Raw genomic sequence first — 9,426 nt, 5'->3', positions numbered from 1 at the left:
TTCCGAGACCGACTTGAAATTTTCCTTTCGTCTTCTCTGCAAGCCGTTGAAATAAGGCAGAGATCTCCAAACTTGAAAGCTTTGTGGACTTCAAGTCCCAGAGTTCCCCAGCCAGCATGTCTGGCTAGGGAATTCTGGGATTTGAAGTCCACAAGTCTTAAAGTTGCCGTTTGAAGACCTCTGAAATAAGGGATGTTAAGAGTTTGGTCAACTGGCTGACCTGGAGAGATGATTTATTCTGATCAATTTTGGGTTTGGGGTATCCCAAAATTTATTGGGGGGTGGGTGGGAAATAGTGATACATACACAGTCCTGGGATTCACAGCTAGCAAGGGTTTAGCCCCCTTTCAAAGAAATAAAAGTGTGCAATGAATTAGTTGCGTTTCCAGTCTCTATTTCTCCATTTGCACAATTTTCCGGGACCTACAAAATCAGCCACACAATAAATGTTAAGTCGTGTTGTGTTTGATGCATCTGCCACCTCTCCTTTGGTCATCTGTATGGCGGATTCCTCCATGATGGAATAGGAAAGAATAAAAGGGGGGTTTCTGTCCATGCACAGAGTGCCTTCTTCCGCCTTCTGGAAGAGCTCAAGATTTCTCCAGCTGAGCTCCTTCGAGACATGGGAACAACTGGACTCCCCCACCTTTTTTTCTCATCCCAAGTAACAAACATTGGTAGTCAACTTGCAACCCGAAAGGAGTTCCAAAATTTCTGTTGCTAAACGAGGCAGCTAGTAACCGATTTCTCCCCTCGTGACCTCAAGACTGGACTACTGCAATGCGCTCTACATGGGGCAGCCCTTGAAGAGCATTCGGAGACTTCAGCTCGTCCAGAATGCAGCCGCGCGAGCAATTATGGGTGCACCTCGGTACACCCACGTTACACCTATCCTCCGCGAGCTGCACTGGTTACCGATCAGTCTCCGGATACGCTTCAAGACGCTAGTCGTCACTTATAAAGCCCTTCATGGTATTGGACCTGGGTACTTGAGAGACCGCCTGCTGCCAATTACCTCCCAAAGACCCATTAATCACACAGGGTTGGCCTCCTCCGGGTTCCTTCTACCAGCCAATGCCATCTGGCTACTACCCGGGGGAGGGCCTTCTCTGTGGTAGCTCCGGCCCTTTGGAACGAACTCCCCGCAGAGATCCGGACCCTCACCTCTCCAGGCCTTCCGAAAAGCCGTTAAAACCTGGCTGTGTCGGCAGGCCTGGGGTTGATGAGTTCCCTTCCCCTCTCGATTTGTGTGTCTGTTGGTTATTTTTAAATGCTTGTATTTGTAGTTTTTGTGTTTCCCTTCCCCCCTTGGGTTTGTGAGCCGCCCTGAGTCCCGCTGGGAATAGGGCGGCATATAAATAAAACGAAACCTAACCTAAACCCCCATTTTACACCTTGCCTTGCCATTGTGGTTAATTGAATCGCCGCAGTTGGGAAGTTAAGCACCCGGTTGTTAAGTGAATCCGGCTTCTTCGTGGACTTTGCTTGTCGGGAGGTTGCAGAAAGGGATCACGTAACTCCGGGACACTGCAACCGTCATAAATATGAGACAGTTGCCAAGTGTATTTTGGTGACGTGACGGTGGCAATGTTGCAATGGTAGAAACAGGGCATAAATCACTTATTTCAGGGGTTGTAACTTGAGTCACTAAATGAAGTTGAGGATTACCTGTACCAAACCCTGGTTGGGAATCATGTGTTTTGTAGTCAGTGGGGAGTTGGATGAGTCTGTTGTTTCAATGAAAGGGCATCTTCAATGCCTCATTGGTCATCGACTCTACAACCGTGAGCCGTTTTTATTTTTCAAATCCAACAGCTCATATTCACACGTTTCTGTAATCACACCCCATGGCATAAAATCATAGATTGCTCTCTGAAACGGGACGGGAACCAAGGCTTGTTAATAAGCCACCTGTGATGATTAACTGAGTTCACACTTAGTAATAAACTACCAAGCCATCAAGGCATGGTTGATAAGCCACAATTGGCTGGGCTGACACGTCATCCTAAACCAGAATTACAGTGGCATTAACAGCCGAGGTGGCGCAGTGGTTAAATGCAGCACTGCAGGCTACTTCAGCTGACTGTAGTTCGGCTGTTCAAATCTCACCGGCTCAAGGTTGACTCAGCCTTCCATCCTTCCGAGGTGGGTAAAATGAGGACCCGGATTGTTGCTGGGGGCGATATGCTGACTCTGTAAACCGCTTAGAGAGGGCTGAAAGCCCTATGAAGCGGTATATAAGTCTAACTGCTATTGCTATTGCTACTGCTTAGAGCAGTATTTATCTTAACAACTTTAAGATGTTTGGACTTCCAAGTCCCAGAATTCCCCAGCCAGCCTCGCTGGGGAATTCTGGGAGTTGACGCTCAGATTTTAAAGTTGGAGAAACAATGGCTTAGCCCAGTGATGGTTAACCTTTTCCGGTCCGAGTGCCCAAAGCGCATGCGTGAACCCAAACCCCCAAAATGCCATAGAGCCGAGGTGGCGCAGTGGGTAAATGTAGCGCTGCAGGCTACTTCAGCTGACTGCAGTTCTGCAGTTCAAATCTCACCGGCTCAGGGTTGACTCAGCCTTCCATCCTTCCGAGGTGGGTAAAATGAGGAACCGGATTGTTGTTGGGGGCGATATGCTGACTCTATAAACCGCTTAGAGAGGGCTGAAAGCCCTATGAAGCGGTATATAAGTCTAACTGCTATTGCTATTCTCCCCCCTCAATTTAATATTTTCTTCCCAACTCAAGTTTCAAACGAGTTTTCCTCCACCAACAGCCGCCAGTCTAGGAACCAAGATTTATTACTTCCAAATATTATCCAGTGTGCTCAAATTGCGTAACAGTCGGATCGAATGCCTGCCCTCCAACGCCACCCCAAAGGTGAGAGAAATCACCCAGCTAAGTCCAAGAGAAAAGAAACACACCCAAAACCGAGAGAGGCCAGGCCGTTTTTTCAAAACCGATCTGTGGCCCCCCCCCCCAAAAGAGATCCGGTCCAATTTCCAATTGTCACCTCCGTTGAGATCGGAGGGCCAGTGAGGAGATAAAAAGTGGTTTGTCCCGAGATCTTGGCACAATCAGGTCAGGAGACGAGGAATCTTGGCTCGTCACTCGATGAGCTTTTTGGCCTTGAAAAACCGTCGTAGATAGAACACCTGCCAGGACGCTAAGCTGACCAGACACAGCATGGAGAAAATGCTAAAGTAGAAAACTCGAGTGCTGGTGGATTCTGCAAAAAAAGAAAGGAGAGCAGAGGTGGGTTCCTACCGGTTCGCACCTATTCGGTAGAACCGGTTCGTCAAAGCTACCGAACCGGTTAGAAGAGGTTCCACCAGTGGACCCGGAAAGCAGGCCACACCTACAGAAGAGGTTCCAAAAATTTTTTGAAACCCACCACAGAAGGAGAGGAAGGATCACCCACATGGCGCTGGCAGTTACTAAGACCATGGTGACTTTAAGACTTGTGGGCTACAAACTCCCAGAATTCCCCAGCCAGAATACTTTAATATGAGTGGAACTTTGATTCCCAGAATTCCCCAGCCAGCATGCCTTAAGATGGATGGATTTTAACTCCCAGAATCCCCTAGCCAGCATGCTTCAGATGAGTAAATCTAAACTCCCTGGAATTGTTCAGCCAAGGTTGAGAAACTGTAATCTGGCCTGTTTGAAAAGAGAACTGGCTGATGGCTCAAATTGACAAGTGATTGATGGCTAACCTGAATCTCCTGGTTTGTTAACCCCAAGCTGTCCATCAGAATCAATACATGCTGGTTTGGGGATTCTGGGAGCTGAAATGTGCGCGTCTTTCAAGAGGCCAAGATTGAGAATCTCTGCTCTGATGAGCCACGGTGGCGCAGTGGTTAAGAGTGCAGTACTGAAGGCTATTTCTGCTGACTGCCGGCTGACTGCAATTTGGCAGATCAAATCTCTCCAGGCTCAAGATTGACTCAGCCTTCCGTCCTTCCGAGGTCGGTAAAATGAGGACCCAGATTGTTGGGGGCAAGAGACTGACTCTGTAAACTGCTTAGAGCGGGCTGAAAAGCACTATAAAGCGGTATGTAAGTCTTAATTGATAATGTTATTGCTTCCTTCCTTCCTTCCCTTCCTTTCTTCCCAGCGATTAACTCTGCACACTGCCAACAGTTCGATCCTGACTGGCTCAAGGTCGACTCAGCCTTCCGTCCTTCTGAGACCGGTAAAATGAGGACCCAGATTCTTGGGGGCAAGAGGCTGCTTCTGTAAACCACTTAGAGGGCTGTAAAGCACTATGAAGCGGTATATAAGTCTAAGTGCTATTGCTATCTTCCTTCATTCCCTTCCTTTCTTTCCAGCGATTAGTACTGCAGGCTAACCCTGCCCACTGCTAGCAGTTCGATCCTGATTGGCTCAAGGTTGACTCATCTTCCGTCCTTCCGAGAGACCGGTAAAACGAGGACCCAGATTGTTGGGGGCAAGAGGCTGACTCTGTAAACTGCTTAGAGAGGGCTGTAAAGCACTATAAAGCGGAATAAAAGTCTAAGGGCTATTGCTATTGCTATCTAGCACTAGTTAGAAGGAGAAGTGGCAGATGGCTCATATCGACATATTATAGCTTGAATTACCTTGCTTGTTAACCTCAAGTTTACAATCAAGAGTCCGTGCATACTGGCTGAGGGATTCTGGGAATTGAAGTCCACACAGTAGCTAAGACTTAGGGCAGTGGTTCCCAAACTTGGCAACTTTAAGACTTGTGGACTTCAACTCCTAGAATTCTCCAGCCAGCTCTGAATTCTGGGAGTTGAAGTCCACAAGTCTTAAAGTTGCCAAGTTTGGGAACCACTGGACTAGGGAACATCGAGTCTTGGCTTCCCTGGGAGTTCAGAAGAAGCTTGGAAGCAAGAGGCAGCGGATGCAGAAGATGGTAAGTTCTGCCGTTTTTCTTGGGGGGTCAGCTGCCCAGAAAAGCAGGGGGTCAAATCCCCAATTAGAAAGCCTGGGCCTTACCATTGGTATCCCGCATCTCCTCTTCCCGTTTTTTCATGAAGGCAAAATCCTTGACGATGGACTCGGAAAGGTCCTCCAGCCGGCGGAGGTCGATCTCCAACGGCTTCAGCTTCTCCGCTTTTGCGACCTGGCAGGAAGAACCATAGAGTTTGGCGTGGGAAGAGCGACCTCACGTCTGCAGTGACATCATTACACTTGTGGCATCATCCTGTGACATCATCCTGTGATGTCACCCTGACCCCTCCCAGGGGCCATCAGGGAGAAGTGAAGTTAAGTAGTGCCACCATCAATGGCTGTCGTCAGGCCACACACCTAATCAAGTTACCAGTCCTCAAAGAACATTTCTATAACATGGTGAACAATTGGGCTTTTCCCCCCCACAAACGAGCTTATCCACTTCAAATTAGTCACAATTGGGATCAAAATTTCCTCTGCTAAAAGCAAGGCAGTTGTTAAGGGAGTCACCCTTAAGGTGAGCCAAGGTGGCGCAGTGGTTAAATGCAGCACTGCAGGCTACTGCTAGATCAGCAGTTCAGCGGTTCAAATCTCACCGGCTCAGGGTTGACTCAGCCTTCCATCCTTCCGAGGTGGGTAAAATGAGGACCCAGATTGTTGGGGGCAATATGCTGACTCTCTGTAAACCGCTTAGAGAGGGCTGAAAGCCCTATGAAACGGTATATAAGTCTACTGCTATTGCTATTGCTATTACCCCCAATTTTATGGCCTTTTTCAACATGGTTGTTAAGTGAATCCCTGCAGTTGTTAAGTGAATTGTACGGTCGTTAAGTGAATCCGGTTTCCCTCACTGACTTTATTTTAAGATTGGGATTACTTTAGAAATCTAGGAAGGTGTATTAATTGAGCAACCGTGTTAATTAAATCTGTGATTTGAATGCAGCCTCTGAACTTGCCACAGAACAATCTGGACTTAACAAATATTCACAGTTACACTTAGTCAAAAAAGTTGACTTACGCTTTCATAATTCATGGCTTCTACCCCATGTTTAACATTGAGGGTGACCAGTTGGTCTGGCAGCCGAAAATTCCCTGAAAATAAAGAAAAGGGAAGGTTGTGTATAGGATGAAAAACACAAGGAGAAAAATCAAATTAGCTATACAGGCTTGGTTCGTTCTATTGAAATGGCTGGATTCCCACGAAGTACGGCAGTAGCCAAAATTGTGGAAACCTGTTGGGAAAAGTGTATTTTTCAGGTTTGATGGCTAATAACACCCCTTTTTGTTTTTTGCAGTACTACCATAAAATTATATCTCAATGGAAAGATAATTTAATCAGGAATGTAATGCAACGACGTTTGTTCAATTATCTGTATTCTATGAAAAGTTACAGCCAAATAACCAGAAAAAGAAAATGTGCTTAGGTTGATAACAGGTAGCTTTCCTTCATTTCCTTCTCATTATAACAGCTCCAGAACTAAAAGACTTGGTTCACTCTATGGGAAGACATTGTAATTCATGCTACAGGTTACAGGTTAATGTAATTCATGCTACAGGTTAAGTATTAACTAAGTATTAACTGACACGGTGATCATTTTTGTATATCTCGTTTTTTTCTAGGGGGATATTAGTATATCTCATTTTTTCTACATGTTTCACTTTTCTTCTTTGTAACTGCTATTCTAAGAGCAAATCCTTCATAAAAATTATTACATTACATTCTTGATTCAAATATCTTTTCATTGATATATAATTTTATGGTGCTACTCCAAAAAAAAAGTGGTGTTATTAACCATCAAACCTCAAAAATACTGTACACTTTTCCCAAAAGGTTTTTCACAATTTTGGCCACTACTGTATTAAGTTGCCAATTGTAATTTACAAATTATAATATTTGGTTTTACTAACCATAGCAAAACCAAGCTAAGAAAGCCTATTGCAGTTTTTATGTTCTTATTAATTACTGCATATTAATAGTAATAGAAGGACTCAACAGGTAAGATAAAAAGGCCAAATCTAATCTGACTGTGCACTAAAACATGGAATATAATCATAATAAAGTATGTTCCTAATATTCTTAACATTTTCTATGTTCTACTGTATTGAGTGAGGTTAGCTAATATAATAGCAGTAATATAAGTTAATATAAAAAATACAAACTAGAGAAAATCCTAACACACAAAGACTTACAACAACTGGGGCAAAAGATAGCAATTAGGACCAATAGTGGTTGGTGCCATCCCAAAACATCTGGATCACACCTGGAACACCACTGGCATTGCCAAAATCCCCCATTGCAAAAGGCACCTTGACTTGGCACAGCTGACATTTTGTGACCAAACCTTTAATATTATTAAAGATCCTTGGGAAAGATTTGACAGATGGATAAAAATGCCAAATTCAGTTTAAACATCTGGCTGACAAAACTTAACAACAACAACAACAACAACAGGGTTCAGTTTTGTCTGAAACCTCTTTCAAAGCCCGTAGCAAAATAAGAAACCTCCAAAAATAAATCTAAAGTAAAAAGTGCCTTTGGTCAACACGAAGAAAGATATTTCAAATGATCAAAACAAATTTCCTAACTTTTGGTGGCAAAACCCATTGAACCACGTCAGTTAAAACATTTCCGTTTTTTTTGTTTTTGCCTTTGTGCAACTTATTATAGTCATTTGACTTTTTAATTTTAATTTAGGGGGCTGCGAGACTCAATGTGTTTGCTTTAGCTGACCATCACACAGACACAAAAAAGCACACAAATTTTGGAAAAATTGATGAATGTATTCTATTGATGAATGTATTCTATTTTATTTTTCTTAATGTACACCGAGAGCATTTGCACCAAAGACGAATTCTTTGTGTGTCCAATCACACTTGGCCAATAAAGAATTCTATTCTATTCTAAATTCTAATTCTATTCTATTCTAGAATAGTCCTTCGGAATTGGGCGGCATATAAATTTTACAAATAAATAAATAAATATTCTAAATTCTAATTCTAAATACTAATTCTATTCTGTTCTATTCTAAAAACTCACAACCAAGTAATTAAAAGTTTGTTGTGGGGAGTAAAAAAGCAACAGTGGACCTCTCTCTTCCCAAAGTAAGACCCATCCCCACGCTGCAGGAAGGCCCTGAATGGGGACGATGGGTACTGTAGTCAGGCAGCTGCATGCCCTCACCTGGCTGTCCATGACTCTGGAAGCAAATCTCGTAGATTTCATAATCCTCGGTGGTGAAGGCGAATTTCCCCTTCTTGGCTTCCTCCTTGGAGTAGAGCAGGTGCCCGGACGAGTCGGTCACCTGCGAGCAGAAGAAGAGAGAACCCCTGAGCATGCACAGAGTGCAAAACCCAGATCAGCAACAGTTTGCAAGAGCTCGGGCGGTGCATTAAGGGTTGGAGGGTTGTGCAAAAGGGTCGGGGAGGAAGAAGAAGGGAATGTCTCGCTCCCACCTTTAAGTCCGTCCGGATGCCCGGTGCGGCCGCTTCGGACACTTCGAACTCGCCGGTGACCATCACGTCCCGGTGCAGTTCCTCTTTCAAGCACTTACGGCTCAGCGGGGGCAAGTGGAAGGAGAGCCCCCGGCAGCGGCCGGCAGATAGGGCCAGCAGCACGGCCCAGGGACCCAGCAGGGCGGGCAGCCACATGGTGACGCTGTAAAAGGGAGACCCTCGCCTTCCACGGGGCTGATTTTGGGTGGGGGTCTCCAAACGACTCCGGTGCTGCTGATCTTGGGGTGGGGTGGTTTGTTCCAACGACCCCAACCCTTCGGGGTTCGGATCGCACCCAGAACCCGGGTTGGCACGTTCCCACGACCCTCTTCCCCCGCTTCCCTTCCCGGGATCGCGCTTTGCACGGTGCAAACGCCGCCGCGACCTCCAACCGTTCTGCGCTTCCCCGGGCGCGAGCTCCGGGGATTGTCCAAGCGCGCATGCGCGGCTGGCTCCCCTCGCCGCGCCCCCCTTGGGCTGCGTCTCCGCGCGACGTGGCGCGGCCTCCTGCTTCGTTCCGGGTTGGGGGCGGGGCCCGAGGAAGGGCCCGCCCCCTGTTCACGAAAACCGGAGGTTGGGGAAGGGCCTGCGGGGAAGGGGCCGGTTCGCTATCCGTCTCCATCCTCGCGGGGCGCGGCGGGGTTTTGGGCAGGGGATGGCGGGGGTGGGGGAAAGGAGGGTGCCGAGGCAGGGGAAAGGCCGATTTGACACCCGGGGTTTCCCCCACGCATTAGTCCCCCCAAGCTGGGGGACTTTCAGTGATGTGGACTTCAAATCCCAGAGTCCCTCGCGCGCAAGGATTCTGGGAGTTGAAGTAAACTCGCAAGATTCCCTTTGTTATATAAATACATTAGAATTACTAGACTGTGTCATATATGTGGGATTATATTTTGTATTTATATATTCCGTCAGGGTTATGTAATGAATATTGAAGGTGGTGACCCTTTGAGAGCTGAATGCAATGTAATTTCTTTTTAATGTATGCAGATTAGTGTACATTCACA

The 9,426-nt window shown here is 46.1% G+C and overlaps 1 protein-coding gene across 1 annotated transcript; it reads right to left on the bottom strand.

Moving 5' to 3' along the window:
• Positions 1-2,775: 2,775 nt before the first annotated feature.
• On the bottom strand, positions 2,776-8,866 carry LOC148048733 (transmembrane emp24 domain-containing protein 10-like). The gene is made up of 5 exons (XM_087705286.1): positions 8,384-8,866; positions 8,112-8,232; positions 5,949-6,022; positions 4,976-5,102; positions 2,776-3,221 (listed from the first exon to the last, which is right to left on the bottom strand). The coding sequence occupies exons 1-5, from the start codon at positions 8,576-8,578 to the stop codon at positions 3,100-3,102; spliced, it is 639 nt and encodes a 212-aa protein (XP_087561412.1). The 5' UTR covers positions 8,579-8,866; the 3' UTR covers positions 2,776-3,099.
• Between the last annotated feature and the right edge of the window lie 560 nt (positions 8,867-9,426).

The sequence above is a fragment of the Thamnophis sirtalis genome, unplaced genomic scaffold (assembly GCF_051295495.1).
Source record: "Thamnophis sirtalis isolate CommonGarterSnake01/CBP01778 unplaced genomic scaffold, rThaSir2_p1.2 scaffold_2, whole genome shotgun sequence".
NCBI lineage: Eukaryota > Metazoa > Chordata > Lepidosauria > Squamata > Natricidae > Thamnophis > Thamnophis sirtalis.
This window is presented reverse-complemented; position numbering and strand designations above follow the sequence as displayed.

Bases quoted from the DNA above. Each gene is read 5' to 3' on its own strand.
- LOC148048733 (XM_087705286.1), bottom strand. From the start codon at position 8,578: ATGTGGCTGCCCGCCCTGCTGGGTCCCTGGGCCGTGCTGCTGGCCCTA. The intron at 8,233-8,383 runs GTGGGAGCGAGA...TTCTGCTCGCAG, and splicing joins GCATCCGGACGGACTTAAAG to GTGACCGACTCGTCCGGGCA. The intron at 6,023-8,111 runs GTGAGGGCATGC...CTTTATTTTCAG, and splicing joins CCAGAGTCATGGACAGCCAG to GGAATTTTCGGCTGCCAGAC.